General features: G+C 42.3%; 1 protein-coding gene across 4 annotated transcripts; it reads right to left on the bottom strand.

The window, feature by feature from the left end:
- Window positions 1–1,083: 1,083 nt before the first annotated feature.
- Window positions 1,084–17,088, bottom strand: LOC103990941 (protein ETHYLENE-INSENSITIVE 2). Of its 4 annotated transcripts, none has more exons than XM_009410248.3 (8): window positions 16,954–17,088; window positions 15,447–16,264; window positions 14,875–14,961; window positions 14,646–14,753; window positions 14,339–14,551; window positions 13,247–13,429; window positions 2,738–5,392; window positions 1,084–1,688 (listed from the first exon to the last, which is right to left on the bottom strand). In XM_009410248.3, exons 2-8 carry the CDS (start codon window positions 15,672–15,674, stop codon window positions 1,317–1,319), a joined length of 3,846 nt encoding a protein of 1,281 aa, XP_009408523.2. In that variant the 5' UTR covers window positions 15,675–16,264; window positions 16,954–17,088; the 3' UTR covers window positions 1,084–1,316. The 4 variants fall into 4 exon arrangements, with proteins under 4 accessions (XP_009408523.2, XP_018684653.2, XP_018684652.2 ...); XM_018829108.2 differs by having other exon boundaries at window positions 13,247–13,423; XM_018829107.2 differs by lacking the exon at window positions 16,954–17,088 and adding an exon at window positions 16,581–16,891.
- Window positions 17,089–17,292: the final 204 nt, after the last annotated feature.

Here is a 17,292-nt window from a genome sequence, read left to right as displayed (position 1 = left end):
GTGATCGATCGATTACGGACAGGGCTTAGTGGGCCTTCGTAGGCGTGGATCGTTGCCGAGGCCCAAATGTGCTCCATACAACAACAGGCCTTCGTTCCGTGGGCCCCCAAATGTGTCGTCCTTTTCAATCAATGAATATGTTTTAATTTTCTAGAATTAATGTGCCACGGAATGATGATAAAATGAAACACAATAATGCGAATGAGGAATCAGGGACTTGGTAAGCACAAACTATTCAAGATGAATGAATTAATGAATGTTCATCGAACTATTTGATGGGGTCAGCAAAAGTGCATGTAGATGATTGATTCACTGCACTTTGTCCGTCAAGCATCAGTGAAAAGGGATACCGCCAAACTCATGAACTTGCCAGAACAAATAGGTGGCATGCTCATCAAGTTACATTCAGAAAGCAACACAATGCATTGCAAACTTTATCACACAGATGATTGGTGTTTTGATTGTTTCATAAGAAAACACAAACGCCTTAAACATTATTGACTACTGCTCATGGTTTTTATGCCCACTCCCTCTTTCCACAAAATCAGGTCGATCAGTCTGTGTTACATTCAGTGATGAGTAGTACATTTACAAGTTTATCAGCAGAATAAGTAGGAGACTGATAAATATTGCTTAGACACTAATAATAAACAGGATTTGAAATATGAAGCTGAATAGAAGAAAGAGAGGAAGCAACAAGGGTGGAGAAGACAGAGAGCAGCCCAAAAAAGAGAGAAAAAGACAAGGCAATTGCATGCATAAACAAGAGATATTCACAAATCCACATGAATTACAAGACAAATTCAGAGAAGAAGAAAACCTAGAAAAATGAACCTCACAGAAGTTTGCTAGTCTTTTAACAACAGCAGAAAAATCATAGCTCATTTTCCAAATCTGTTGCTTAGCAAATATTTATTATAAGGATTTGCAACAAGAAAAAGAGTCAAAAGGGATTTGATGGCACAAATTTGATATGAATTTCATCACCTTTTATACTGCAAACTTTGAATTAAAAGGCTCTGATTTCTTCAGCAGTAACTGCAGGAATGTTATGTTTGATACAAGTAGAAGGAAACAAATCTATTAATTTCTAAGGAAGATCCGAAATTGCTTGTGAAAAAATGTTGGTAAAACAAAGAAGCATCCATATTTCTGTTTGCCCTTTTCTTCTCCACTTAATATGCTTGTAATTCTTATACAAATATATGGAATGGGAAACCTGGAAGGGAAAAACCCAACAAACTCTGAAACCTAAAACGTTTTTCAACGAAAAAACTCATGACTCCTAAATTTCTAACAGCATCTTTCCTTGCATGCTATAAAACCAAGGAATTTGCAGGGGTCTTGCGAGCTGAAGTACCTTCATGGGCTCCAGGAAACTTGTTTGAGAGCCGACGCTTGTATCGCTTCAACACCGAAGCCAAGTTTTCTTTCCCTTTCGGAAATGCAATATCCCCTGCTGCAGTGCCCGTCCGGCCCTTGCGACCAGCAACTGCAATTTCAACATCTTTAATGATATCGAGAATCATATTTGCTGTCGTAAAGGATCCCTTGATTGGTTTTCCAATTTTGTATGATATATTTGGCAATGAGCAGTTGAAAGTCTTCATATCTTTTAGTTGTTCTTCAAAACATAAACAGTTGGCAAGGGGACGCCGGGGCTTCAGGAATGCAAGATCAAGAATTCCCTGTATTAAATGAGACAAGATACTCAATGTGCAGGGCCTTGTCAAAGAGAATAATGGTGGGAAAACAACAGTGTGCTCCTATGACCGATGATGATTTACTAAGGATACTATGAATGACATTGATTGTTTTTACAGCTATGAAAGTTCACAGCTGACAAACACTCCAAGGTTGGTCTTTTAAATGCAAATAAGGAAAATATTGACTTAATTTACACAAAAGACAATTGAGTGCACATGAAGATGCAAGAGGTAAAATAGGAAATGTTGCAGACCGAGAAAGCGATCATAGAATGGCTTGGTAAAAGATATAATTGGAACTAATAAGTGAACCAAGTGGAGCCCATATGATGACCTCATAACTAAGGATTCAAGTTTCAGCTGGAACAGGGAGTGCCATGTTGAGCTGTGTTGTGCCAGTTCCAGGCATTTTTTACTATACCTAGGCCAATTTTAGCTAGTCCAGCAGGCATAGGGTGGCATACATAAAAGAGTGGCAGTCTCATCCAGAGAGAGATTTAAGCAAGTCATACCTTTTTTACCTTCCAAGTTTGAAACTGAGTGAGAATTTTTCTTGAATCTGCATATCGTGGAAGTACGTTTACCTTCTTATGTGTGTGGGCATGCACATGCTAATTGGTAATTGCTAACAATATCTATGTCCATCTACAAGATAAAGTTAATCCAATGACACGCCAATAGTAGCAACTTACTTCAATTTAGGTGTTACTCATTGATGTTCAATTTGCCATTTCCTCTAGGGTGACATCTTAACTGAATAAATGAATTTAGTCAAAAAAAAAAAAATCTTACTGGCTTCGATACAAGAGGGGACCGCTCACTTGTATTACCAGCCACTGCATTTTGTGCCAGGAAGCAAAGTGCTTACGAAGGACATCAATGATTGGAATAATTATTTGTTTGAATTAATTAGCAGCAAACACTATTATCTTGTATTTTTGTTACTGTTCAGACCAATTATTTAATTACAGTTTCTTTCCTGTCAGTCAAACAATAGAGACTTTCTAATTAATGTCCTGGGGTAGTTTTACCTGAAGGCGGTTGAGAACATAAGTGTATTTTCCCCAAAGCTCTGGCCGACTCTCCACAAGCGACAGCTCCAAGATGCGCCGAACACACCAAACTCCAAAACTCACAACCAGGGATGCACGCCATATACAACTCTCACCACAATTAGGCAATGACAAAGGAAAAGCAGAATCTGCATCCTCGTTTTTCTGGACCAAAATAGGCTTTCGAACTGAAGACAAGTACTGAATCTCACTGGAGTACAACTGATTAATTTCATGAGTTCCGGATTCTCGCAATGTTTTCACATTCAAAACCACTTGATTAACAAGTTCCTCGTCACAGCCACCATTTTGTCTAAACAGCCAGTCTGATCCCTCCAAGTTCAGGAGCTTCACAATACAAAATTGGAGAGCTTGGAGTAACTTAGCTTCCAACTCTGAATACGAAAGAGTTTCTCTAGAAGCAATTCTCATTCTGTCATTAAGTGATTCATCCCCCCTACTCTGCTCTCTATTCATCACACCAAATAATTGTTCGAATGGTTGTCTGGACCAAAGAGACTTAGCACTTTGGTTCAAGTTTGACTGAAGAGAAAAGACATCCTCATGGAGTTTGGGTGGAGAAATTTCATCAAATGCCAAAGGAAATCCAGTCTTGGATAAAGGGTTAAATTGTGACTGTCCAGATGTCATCCGACCCAAGAATGGCTTGGGACCAATAGGTTCGCCCCACTTCATCTCATTCATCAAGGCATTCCTGCTAGCAGCAATAAGTGCAGAAATGTCTGGAGAGCTATGGTATTTCTTTGCATAGGAAGAAGAGTCAACACTCTCTATAGATTCAACAAAGCCGTGATCATAATAAGGGGCTTCTATTTGCACTCCGCTTGCTCTAGACACTGTTGGGTTGTGCAAACCAGATGTTCTAAGCGAGTTCAGTCCAGCCTGCCTATGTGCATACGAGACTGAATCTCTGAGACTTGGAACAAAAGGCACAGCAGATTTGATAGTAGTTGGAGGGTCCAGTGAAGCATATGAGGAATAAGGACTTCTCCCTGCACCAATTCCTTTTACATTAGATGCAATCTGGTACCCGTGTATTGTTGCTGGCTGGTAATCCCGATTATCAGAATACTGAGGCAGGTGCAAGCTGGAGTAAGTCTTTTGTACAGGCTCAAGTAGGCTGCTAGACGAGCTTTGCAAAGGAGTATTTGATAGATGCATGTCGTGAGACCAAGATGTCATTCCCATCTTAGCTCCATAAAGGAACTCTAAACTGGACAAGTTCCTTCCATTAGGAGAGTTATATTCAATTGAATTGGCTGGGAAAATCGTTGCCCTATCTGTATCTTTAAAGAAACTATTAGAGGACTCTGTTACTGCATCCATTTTCACAGAAAAATTAACTGCTTTTGTATCCATTCCCAATAAAACATCAAACTTTTTAACCATGGCTTCTTGTGTTAGCTTCCCATGAAAATCAAAAAGGTAACCCCAGAATTCATCCAAGATGGCTGCCAACTGACGTCGAGCTGCACGACCTAATCCAGACAGTTTGGACAAGCTTCCACTGCCATTACCACCATCAAAACCTTGTACTTTGACACAATGAACAGATCCTGAATCCTCAGTTGCTGTTGCTGACATAGGTTCCCTGAGAGACTCCTCAAGCTCCAAAGTCCCTTCACTATCTTTATCTGTGTAATTATCCCCTTCTAATGCCAAGTCTTTTTGAACTGGTTCCATCTGATCAACTCTTTTTAATACACTGGGATCTGATGAATTACCAGCAGACAACTTATCCACAGTTTCCAAATCAACTTCATTAATGGGTATTGGTTCCACAGTAGAATAAACAGGGGAAGTGCAAGGACCATTGTCATTGGAATTGTGAGATTGATAATGCTCATCTTCAGGATCCATGGTTGTACCAGACTGCAGAAGATTCACCTCAATAACTGATTTATCATGATGGCTCTCTGTGGAATTCTCCAAGGTAGGTTCCGCTGGAAACATTTGATCTTCATCAGAAGCAATTTTATCCTGATCGTCGTCTTCCCTTACCTCAGACAACTCGTGCTGATACTTCCAGGTATGCGAGGTCCATATTTCATTTTCAGGCCCGTCACTCACGGATTTCAATGGTGTAACTGCCAAATACAGCATGAAAACTATTGATGTACAGGCAAGAAGAAGAATAACAGCATATGGGACTCTTGCAGTGGTTCCCATAGTTCCTCCAAGGTTGTTGATCCAACTACTATTTCCAAATAACATTTCTGTTATAAAGATGACATTTGATGCAAGCATTCCAAAAAATGCGAACAGAGCCAAGATTTCCATATGCCATGAGATTTTAAAGGCTCTCATTAGTGATCTTGATGATGCGACTCTAAAAAGGGGAATCACGGAAGATGGAAGAAGCATAGCCTGTATGATTTGACAGAAAATAAGCAACTGATATATCCCTTCAGAACCTGCACATGTTGCGCAGCAGAGAGCTGGAACAACGGAAAGAGCTTTAACAAAGAAATGATGAACCCACGATGAGAGGTTTGCACCAAAAAGATATTGCAAGATCAGTCGCCCTCCAATATTCCAAGTTAGAGAAGTAATCTGACTAGAGAAGAGGAGGACCAGAAAAATTGCGATAGGGGCAATAGGAGTCCCAAAAACCTGCAAAAATACAAATAAATATACAGAAGTTATGAGTCTGCCAATAGATGATATCTATTCATGACTCCTACGCATTTCTCAATCTACCTGTTTTACGAACTTATACTGACAAGATATACAAAAAGTAAGGCATCATCATAAACAAATATTACAAAATGCATAATTTTAAAGTGCTTTAAAATGCATACTACATGAACTGATGACTTACATAGATCACATTCTTAATAACTCAGGTAATTAAACAATTAAGTAATAGTTTTCCATACAATGAGCAAGGAAGTGAAGCAAGATTGTGTGGAAATTCGATAAGCTGATCGTTACCAAAAAAAAAATACAGGTCTCACTGGATCAGTGTACCAACCCAGTTGTGATTATTGGATGGCCAAACAATTCAAATGTAAATATGTAATTTGAACTTTCTGCTGGAGTACCAGATTCCTGCTAGCACTGGTTTTGTTCCAGACTGAAAGGCCACGAGATTTCCCAGACACTGTGCACCTGAACGAGGTATTTCCTAGGCATTGTGCAACTGATTGCAGAGAATCCAAGAACTAGCAAGTTAAAAGCAACAAATGTTTCCTCTAGTTGGTGTTCCTTGTGAAGACTGAAAAGAATACTGGTGGCCAAGGCTCTGAGGAAGTTGCATTAGATCATTAAATGAAAGTTTATATAGTACTTAATGAAAATCTAATATTAGATCCACTAGCTCCACATGGTCCATAAATTATAACCTACTGACACGGACTTAGCTGGTTTTGCCTAAGTCGTGCGGCACCCTTGCGTGTCCGTCCGCAAAGGTCAGCCTCCCCGAAGCCTCCCATTGTCCCTTAGGACCATCAAAAGAGAGAACGGGTTAGAGAGAACGCCTCAAACGGGATCCACAAGCAAACATGTCCGAAAAACACTTCATAGACAATGCAAATTACAAACAGACTTTACAAGCTCTGAACAGTGGCACAACAAAGGGTAAAATGGTCCATTACAGACCGAAAAGCTCTCGCACGTGTCCACATGACACAACCTTTATTTACAAGCCTAAAGAGGCCACCAACCCAACTAAAATGGGACTTATAAGCCTTCGGCCGCCCCTTTACATTCTGTACAGGGCATGAACATGCCAAAAGACACGGACACACATAAGCATTACATCCAACATCTTGTTGAGAAGTTTGTCCGTGACATTCTCCCCCACTTATCCCTTCGACGTCCTCGTCGAAGCCTTTGTGAACACTGCAACTCTTCGCCTTTGCTGAGTCTTCAATCTTCTGCTCCAGCTGCAATGCGCCTCCTGGCTCCCAGCTGCTCTCCGCTGCTGTTTTTGAGTAGTCGAACTTTGATCCGCCATGCTGCTTCAACTCACCAATGACTCTGACTGTGGTGTGGGGTTGGCTGAGTTGTGTTGATCCTTGTTGATTCCTGCGGATCTCCCAGATGAAGGAAAAGACCATCTTTACTGCGCCAGTCTCTCAAAATTCCCACATGCTGCTTGAACTGGGTGGATGCTTGTTGGAGCTTTAACGAGCATCGCCTCGCAAACTTCTGAAGTTTTTGGGTCCTTCCTCCACAAAATCTGCCCATTGACTCTTCTTTCAGTTAGTTGTCACATCCAAGTAGGTTCGCATCACTTCCGCTTTCGATTGGCATTTCGTTGGGAAATGAAGCGGACAATCTACTCTCAGTAGCACTGATCACCGTTGGTGAGGATTTGACAACTATTGTCTTCCATTATCTTCGAAGGGTCTTTGAACTTGTGCAGAGCTCCTCTGCTGGATAGATAAGAGAATTGGGGTACTCGGTTTCGCCCATCCTCTTAAGAGTTGAGAAGGCAAAGGTTACTTGACTTCGCCCGCCTCCTCGAGGTTGTACTTCACGCATCGAGCTGGTTACTAGTCTTCGCCTGCTCTTTGCTCACACTTCTGAAGCACTTGAAGTGTTTGCACTCCTTGCGTTGAGTTAGCTACTATGATTCACCTTCTCAATGCCATTGAACTTCTGGAATGCAGGAAGTTTTCACCCCAACTTGGAGTAATTCTCTAATAGATGAGGTCGCCTCTGGGATTGTACCGTCTTCTCCATCAACCCTGCCGCCTACTCCACTGAGTAGCAAAGGTACAGCACCGCGTACTGCTTGCTTCGTTCCTTGGTCGTGCACTCTTGCATGACCCGAAGTCCTTCACTTACGGCTATCTTGATGAGAAACTTGTTGACACCGGTCTTACGAAGTTTCTTGGCCTCTGCCCTTCAGCCTTGTCTCGGTACTTGGAGATTGCCTCTGCATACTCCACCTCCTCGGCCCCTTTCACGACCAAACGCTCTCCCTCCGTGAGAGCAAGGGATCAATGACTTTGACGGAAGTCCCGCCTCTGCGGTACCATGGCGCTGCCATGCCCATGGCCCTACTATCCGTCGCCTCGCATCTGAATCCCTTTTCTTCACGATCAGTAGAGATGTCTCCGTGGCACTCCTCTGAGTCCACCTCCATTCTAACTGATTGCTTGACTTTGGGTAGCTAAGTCCCTCTGGACTCATCGTCGCTTCCTCGCCCCTTTCGACCCCCTGCTCCAACACCTCCGTGTTCTCCAAGCAGTCTGTTTGGTCGATGGAAAGACAGACTGCAACTCCCATGCATGGCCTCTGCCATCGCATTGTAGGGTTTGCACCGATTCTGTTCTCCATAGCTTCCTTGGTAGCAACGTTCGCTTACTCGGCCTTGTCCTCTGACTTGCCGGGCTCCCTTAAGCGAATATGAGCTCTGGAGCAGTCCAACTCTCCAGCTGCTTCGATCATACCTCTGCATGATCAAGTCCCTCCCATGGGACTCCCTGGTACTTGCATACGAACTTTTCCCTTGGTGGAACCCAGCCCCCATATGCTGATGACCAAGGTTTTCATCCGATGCAAAATTCGGTGCACGCCCGGAAGACCCGCCTCTGCGGTACCATGGCCTTCACTCCTTGAATCCATAGCCCTTCTTGCCGTCGTGTTGTTCACCAAAGCGGAGCTCCCAATAGCTCCCGATCATACCTCCATATGATCTCATCCCTCACGGGACTATGTCGTGTGTGTCGCATTGCCACGAACTGTTCCACCACGATCCGCTGCACCATGTCGCCTCCTGGTGACATCTCCATTGCATTCTGATCCTTGTGGAATAAACTTGAATTTTGAACCCTCCATGTGTGGCCTCTGCCAATACATCGCAGGGTCTCCTCCACCTTCGATTTTGTTCGCTCCTTTGGCAATCGACCTTCATCCACCCACTCTTGGGTCACACCTAGATGAAGCACCGCTCTAGGACAGTCCGTCGCCTAGTAGCTCCCGAAGTCCACCGACTTCACTGTAATTTGTGCACCATTGTCTGGATCCTGGGCCTCTGCCCCTACCAGCACAATCTCCGCTGCACACCGCTTCCTTCATAACAACTCGAATGGCAACACTGTGGCATATTCTTCAAGAGTACCTGCCTCTGCGTCCTCTTGCCCCGTGCTAAGGCCTTCTGAACCCAACTTCGCCTCCGCAAATTGAGTCGCCTTAGTTCCTCCATCAAATGCTTCTCCGAGATAAGGTGCATGTGCCCCGAAGCTCCCTTCGTCTTTGGCACCATGCAAGATGAGTCCACTCCGTCAGAATGAAGGACCCATGGAACAACATGATCCTGCTCTTGCCTCTGCAAGAGCTCATGTCCTTGACCTCTGTCTAAGAAAAGCACTGTGCCTCTGCTCCATGTTCCAACTTCTCTGCTGGCTCCCTTCATGCGGCTTGGGTACTTCACCAAGTTACACCCAAGTTGCTCGCTCCTCGTTGTTGCATTGAGTCGATGGTGGCCCTCGTGCTCACCATTCCACGGGTCAGCCCTCCCTTGAGCCCGATCTCATATTGACTCCAAGTGTGCCTTCATTTGTGTTGCTCCAGGTCGCTCCCCCACTTGATCTCGCAATGCATCCACCAACGCATTCTCTCGAGCGAGATCATGCGGCAACTCCTCGCTGCTTGCTCGGTCCATTGAGCTTCGTGGAGTTGTTGTTTGTGAGGTACTCCTCCTCAACATGTGAAGTCCGTCTCACATGATTCTCCCTCTGGAGTGCCGAGACTTATCCCTCCTGGATAACTATCCCGTTGGAGCAACATCTCTCTTCGTTTCGGAGACCACCATCCCCTTGGACTACTCCGATCTGCTAAACAAACTGTGCATTGTTCTGCCTCCTGCAAACGCACTTGCTAGATTGCGACTCCCCGTCAATACAGCCCCCACTGCACCCCTCAAGGTCTAGCAACATGCTGAACTCATTGCACACTTCAGCCGCCTACGGACGTATCCTTCACATGCCGAAGAGAAAGTTTCAATGCTCCATGGTGCCGAGTCTCGGCCGCCTTGGGATGGCCACGAACATTCCGTCGTCCGCATACAAGCCCATGCATGAGTACCAAAATCTTCGAGTTAGCAATTCCCCTCACCTCTGTGAGCTTTGCATAACTCTTTTGGTCGTTGAGCAACTCTTTCCACCTTGCATGGTCTCATTCTTGCCAAGCGCCTCGCTTGCCTAGAGCACCATCAAGTATAGTTGTCAACGTTGAGCCGTAGCTCAAACTCAGCCATCCCAACCTTTGTGCGCTCCAAATTCTTCCAAGCTTGCCTGTTCTCGTGGTGCCTCTTGCGCGAAGGGTTGGCCATTCCTCTGAATGCCAATCTCGGATGCCCGCTCCTCTGAGCGACTCCTTTCCCTACATCTCCATGCCCGTTTTCCCTCAAACGGTCGCGCGTGTGCTGACTGCCCTCAACGCAGCCCCGCTAGGTCCCCCACGTTTGCATGTCAAGTGTTTCTATGAGTGCTTGTCCCGCTCTGATACCATATAACACGGACTTAGCTGGTTTTGCCTAAGTCGTGCGGCACCCTTGCGTGTCCGTCCGCAAAGGTCAGCCTCCCCGAAGCCTCCCATTGTCCCTTAGGACCATCAAAAGAGAGAACGGGTTAGAGAGAACGCCTCAAACGGGATCCACAAGCAAACATGTCCGAAAAACACTTCATAGACAATGCAAATTACAAACAGACTTTACAAGCTCTGAACAGTGGCACAACAAAGGGTAAAATGGTCCATTACAGACCGAAAAGCTCTCGCACGTGTTCACATGACACAACCTTTATTTACAAGCCTAAAGAGGCCACCAACCCAACTAAAATGGGACTTATAAGCCTTCGGCCGCCCCTTTACATTCTGTACAGGGCATGAACATGCCAAAAGACACGGACACACATAAGCATTACATCCAACATCTTGTTGAGAAGTTTGTCCGTGACACTACGGAAGTTCACTTTTGAGTTGTTGAAGTTTTTGGTCGAACCATTATAGTTAATATGTCAATCCTAGTTGCCACCGGTAAGCAAAAGTAGGTTTATCTTCTCTTTGTAATCTTTACTAATACATGGTGGCCTCCAAGACATTTGACAACAAACTTTTGGATGAAACTAGTACCAACTTGGTTGGAACATCTTCAGGAAGTGCTTGCTAGGGTGCTCTATCACTATCAACAAAAGGACCGAGTCTATCAGAATGATGTAGTCATCTTTTTAAGCATGATTTACATCTTTTTAAGCATGATTTTTTTTTTTCAGTTTTATCTTGTGCTCCATGTAATAACCCAGTTTCCTAAGATATTTATCATATGTAAATTCAGGATCAAACTCACTTCTGTTCTTCCATGACAACGTAACATAATTATCCAAGCTAGGAATACAAGTACAACAACAGCTAAATATTCATGGTCAATGTACAAGATCTGAAAATGATGAAGAAAACACACGAGAAATGGCAAAAGGTTTTATAGATAAGTAGTACTACTACTATGCTACATTTGTGAGCAATACGATCCCTCAGTCAGACCAGTTACCTATGCAACATTATAATCCATGAAATCCATGCTGGTAGGGATCTAGTTTGCAAATCCAACTATTAAATGCATAGCTGCCTAAATCTCAGTGGAGACTTTAATCCAAATTAATCTAGGCTAGATATGTGCAAACCCAACCTTGGTTCACTTGAATCAGTAGTTTCTCATTAATGAATTGAAGTAACAAAAGATATATTAATGATGAAATCAAGAAAAAATTAAGTTCAAACTAACTTTTATCAATGATTTCAATAGGCGCTCGGGTGCTCGCTTCATTTCCAGGCAGCGCGCTTCAAAGAGGCGCTGCCTGGGCGCTTCGGGCGAGCGCCTGGGTTAAACCAGGCGACCGAACCAGCGTTTTAGGTCTAGTTCGGTCTCCGGTGCTTTAGTTGGTTCAATCGAACCAACTAAAGCACCGATATCAGCGCGACTTCCCCAACCCTAACCCCGCTCACCATTCACGTTGCCGCTGCCACTGTCGCTGCTCCCGCTACCGCTGCTACCGTTGCCACTGTCTCCGCTCGTCGCTCCCGCTCCCGCTGCTCGCTGCTATCGCTGCCACTGTCGCCACTTGCCGCTCCCGCTGTCGCTACTGCTGCTAGCTGCTACCGCTGCCGCTGCCGCTGTTGCCGCTCCTGCTGCTACCGTTGCCGCTGTTGCCGCTCCCGCTGCTACCGCTGCCACTGTCGTCGCTCGCCGCTGCCGCTCCCGCTTTTCTCAGTCAGCACCCTCGGTCTTCCCTTACACTCTTCTATTCTCTTTCGATAGTATACTATTAACAGTATACAGGATATTGTTAACTGTATACTAGTAACAATATTTGTATTTATTATTTTTCTTAATTTAATAGCATATTTTTATTTAAAATTTTAAATAATTATATTTATTAATTATATTATATATTTTTATATTTTAGCGCCTCACTTCGCTCAAGCGAGTACCTAGCGCCTCGGGCGTTTTTGGACATTGACGCCTAACGCTTTTTAAATCACCGACTTTTATTTGGAAAAGAAATTCCTCTCAGATGTGAAGCTTAGGAGGAAAGGAGTGCAAGAGGAAGTGAAGAAAATGCAAACAACAGTTTGAAATGCATCTTTCACTGAAATTTTAACAAAAGACCCATTTTGGATGGGTGGGACTGGAAATGAACCAGGTTAGATTTACTAGTTGATACAGGTTAGGTATGGGGCAAATATTGGACTCCCAATATTTATTGTGTAACCAGTGGTATACTTGGTACCACCACCAGTACACCTAGTCCATGTACCAGTAACTGCCAGTAACTGAACAGACCAGTAAATCTGTGCAACATGTATCAATCAATGTTTAACTGTTGCTAGGCAGCACACTCCTAAACAGTTTTTTAAAGTCATTTCCATAATTTTAAGCATTTCATGACCTAGCACAGTCCTATATGGCTTTTCTCTGTCATCTCCATGTGAAGCATCTGCAATTGGTCCATGTTTCATCTTTCCTCTCACATGCCTTAGCTCCCGTCCTCTATCCTATCCCAGGGCCTCACAATGGAACAAAGCTTCCATGAGTCAGTTCATTCCAAAGCTTCCTCATGGATCAGTTCTGAACCATCCTTCCTCACAAGGAATGATAAGAAACTCAATAAAAAGCCTTTTCTTCATAATCAAATAAGTGGCAGTGAGGAGGGCCCTTCAAATAGAATCAACTAGAAGAAAGAAGACATTCTTCATTGGATGTGAAACAATGTTATTTTACAATCACTAATAAAAGTTACAAGTTTTGAGTGAACTAAAATCTTGCATCAAAAGTTAAGCCTTAGAGAAAAGATTCATCTGGATGTCGGTGAATAAGTGAAAATACTTAATGAAAACTCTGGACTACTCAATTATAGAATATGGATCAAAAGATTCAGACTTGAGTTATAACAAGCAAAACAATTCACAGCAGAAGATCTCAATTTCGTGAAGCAGACAGTAAGAAAGAATCTTAACCTGGTCTATCAGCAAAGAAACATCTTGAAAACTGAACACAATATCTGTACTGTTAAAAAATGCTGCTGCTGAGTTGATCAGGACATAATTCACCAGAAAGATGCTGGTAAAAATGAACACGATCGCGAAAAAATGGTCATGAAATAAGGCACCCATTGTAGCATTTGGAAGTACTCTCTGCCGCTGAACACAACTAAATTAGTATTAACATTCGGAACCCTCAAGACATTTTAAGTACAAGTAGGAAAAAGTCATTCAAAGGATAATGTAAAGTATTACTACAAAATAAAGCTGTACTTAATTATGGTTACATGAAATAGGATTTTCTGCACAATGTGTTTTACTTCATAGCAAGGTTCAAATATTGAACCATATTAATTATACCAAGTAGCATTTACCCGTTCAATACAATAGCAGCCAACCATATCAAAGTAATACCTTCAATATGGACAGGTACTTAGATATTTGCTTCATACCATGTTCTAGTTAATGATACTGCTTAAGTACAAGACCGTTGATAGAAAAGTTGATGAAAACTTTTTTAAAACACAATCTTTTGCCATGCTGAAAAGACCATATGCAAGAACATGAGGAAATTAGTTTTCTCCTACAATGTCAAGTGGCTCAAGTTTTAGAATTATAGGTTCCTTTCTACTTTTACACTGTAGATATGAAAAATACAGCTAACTCAGATGCAATTTTGATGATAAACCAAAAATTCATAGTTACTATTACCTTGAAACTCTATTGGTCATTCTTTTTCTTTATAACCTTCATAATGCAGTAAAAGTTAATAAGCCTCGAGCAGTGAGAACTAGACATGATGGTTATTACCACTTTTCATGTTGGCTTAAGATTATTTCCATAAAGTGGCAAGCAGAATAATGATACAAGATCAAGTGGCACACTGGCAATGATAATTTATAATTTTGGTACCTTTCATACTCAAAGTGAAAAGAACTTGCAAGTTGCTCTCTACATTTGCAGAGGCCATTTTGGGACTATTTTGTATATATAAAGATTACAATAAAAATATGCAAATAATGAAACATTTTTAAATAAAATTTAATAAGAATACTCTAGCAACTTTACCTGGACAATTGAAGATTGGATATAGAAGTTATGTGCCATTATATTTGAACCAAGAAGAGCCATAAGCAAGTAGGAATTGTCGCCACTCAGCTTGGGAAAAATCACATCCATAACAAGAGGGATTTCTGGTTGACTAATTAGTACACCAAGTACATAAAATAGCAAAGAAAACCCTGCTATGATTATGTATATTTCTTCATTCAACCTTTTCCCCTGTACCTCCAGCAGTATTTGTACGCTTTAGATTTCTCTCATGTCTCTTCAACATCAAACTGTTGATGGAAAGAAGATTGAGTACAAAACTTACCAACAAGGTGATAAATGGCAGGAAAACAGCACCGACTGCAGCTAAACAGATGCACGCCCATAAGTCAACACTGGTTAAAAGATTGATCCCATATGCAATTCCCAGTATCTGAAACAAACAACATGAGCATCCACAGTGAGAAAACTTCAAATTGGACCGATATATCAAAGCAAAATAACAAAAAATGAAAGAAAAGGAGACAGTCTAAATAGTATAACACAAAAAGTACCATAGTAAGTTCAGAAGTAATCATGGATAATGCTGCTTGAACTCCCAATGCTATGCATGCCGATCTGCAATATTCCTCGCTGCAAATCTTTTGCACAATCAACACAAGAATTCAACAAATTTTAGCATATCTGGTCAACGAATAAGAACTTAACCTTGCCACCATAGAGTAAGGAGAAAACAATAGTAAGCTCATAAAATCTAGGTTGTACATTCAGATTTTGAAAACTGTTCAGATTAGCAGTTTGGAGTTTGTATTTTAGGCAATATATTCAGGATGTGAGGGCAGCTCGAATAGTTATGGTTCAGAGGAATTCCAATCTGGCATCCTTTTTATTATCTTTCTTTTTATGTGCCAAATTTTATTCATTTTTTCTAATTTTTGGACTTGAAGAAACAAATCAAAAAATTAATACTAGACTCCCAATTCAGCATTATTCTTGAAGGCAATTGTTCTTCCTTAGCACCACCAAAACTGATATGCTATTGATTTAGGAAGAACTGAGGAAATATAAACAGGCTTTAACAAAAGTACACAAAAACCTAGGAGCAAACAGGATTGCAAAATAGTACCTGGGCAAGATTCTTTTGTGTGACCATGCCAACACATGTCGCAAGGTACTGGCAAAAAATTGCAGTTAAATTGAAGAAGAGTACTAAGAACACAAGATCATATCCAAATCGGGCCCCGCCCTCCACAGCTGCCACCCACTTTCCAAGGTCAATATATCCCATAGATATCATAAGTGCAGGACCAAGAGAAGGGAAAAGATTAGATGCTACGTGTCCAGCTGTTTCCATTGCTTAGAAAGAGCTTCTGTAGTAACGGCACTAATGTGTTATGCCTCCAACTAGGAAAAGACCTTTTCACAAAGAGCAATTTGAGAACAAGCAATCACTTGATTAGAGACGCTGATGACTCAAGCTAGATACTTCATTCAATTCAAATTCAGCAGAAAGAGCAACAACAGAACTTTCAGTGTTAACCATCCACTATTTTTGTAAGTGTGGAAGGCAAAAAAAATCACTTTCAGTCACTTCTGCACCTTAATCAAGAAATGCAAGCTAAAATTTCATCCACCAGAATATCCACATCTAACAGAAGCATATAATGCTCCTGCAAACAACAGCAAAATTGATGCCAAACTGATGTTGCCTACATGACATCAAGGAAAACCGCCCAACATACAGAAAGATGATAGATTGAGGAAGCTGCAGGCTTCTTTTACATTAGACGCAACAAATCTTAGGTCATGTTAAAATTGTTGGAATACATCACGATAGCACATAAACGTTGATGAGTAAGATTCAGATCAGTGGCCTTCACAATAGCCGATGGGACATCCAGAGCTAATGGCTTTTCACAAATATCACATTCCTTTTCTGACCACCTGCAATAACATCGGTGACCTTTTAATAACATTAAATGACCGGAGAAATGACAGATGTGCAAAACAAAACAAAAAAAATATATAAACAACATAATCTTAACACCTCAAACAATATATCAACAAGATCCTCCAAATATGGAGGGGCTAGTTCGTTTCAAAACTACCTCTTTATGAGGCAAGAACATCTTAAATTAGTAGCTTAATAAATATTAGTGACAACTCTAGAATATATGAAGAGAGGACCGTGTAAAGTTGCTTGTCGACAGTCTAACCACAACAAATCAGACAGCAAAATAGATACCGAATTCATCCAAACCTTCCTTCGAATATACTGATCGCTTAGCTCCTCCTCTTCTGGAAGCTCGTATATCCCAACAATACCCTTCATCTCTATGCCTACACTTCTCACTCCACCGACCCAAGAACGACAACGATTGAACAGCAGTTTGTAAATCAACTAATCCCACTCAAAGAGCACAAGCACAAACAGATCTTCCGCTAAAAGGACCAAATACGAGCCGGCCGAGCTCGAAAAGCCCCAGCGGGAGAGAGCCAATCGGATCGAGCAAGCCAAGGAACAGAACAAGCAAGAAACCCTCCGGTCAGCTGCCCTCGGATCGGGAGACCTTCAAGATCGAGACGAAAAGGACTTGAATCTATTGGTTAGGACGGGGAGAAGAAAATTGTACCTCAAACTCACTCCAAGGGGTGGGATTCTGCACACCACGACGGAACCCTACCCGATCCGCCCTTCTCTTTCACCAAAAGGGAATTAAGAGGAGGAGAGCAAGCGGAAGAGGAACACGAGGAAGAGGAGCCACTCCCAAGCCTTTTTCTTTTTATTCTCTTCTTTTTCTTTTCCGGAAGATTCCTCTGCCCTTCACCTTGCCACGCTACCATCGCCGCTCTACCATCGACTCCACCTGCCTTTCGATTGGAGATAACGGAGGAGTCACCCGGGACCCGCTTGAAAATCCAATTAGAGTGCGGGTGAGTTGCTTCTGATGTCATAAAAAATTCCACGGGTG

The sequence above is a fragment of the Musa acuminata genome, chromosome BXJ3-7 (genome assembly GCF_036884655.1).
Source record: "Musa acuminata AAA Group cultivar baxijiao chromosome BXJ3-7, Cavendish_Baxijiao_AAA, whole genome shotgun sequence".
Lineage (NCBI taxonomy): Eukaryota > Viridiplantae > Streptophyta > Magnoliopsida > Zingiberales > Musaceae > Musa > Musa acuminata.
The sequence above is the reverse complement of the archived record's forward strand: the minus strand, read 5'-3'. Positions and strand labels throughout refer to the sequence as shown.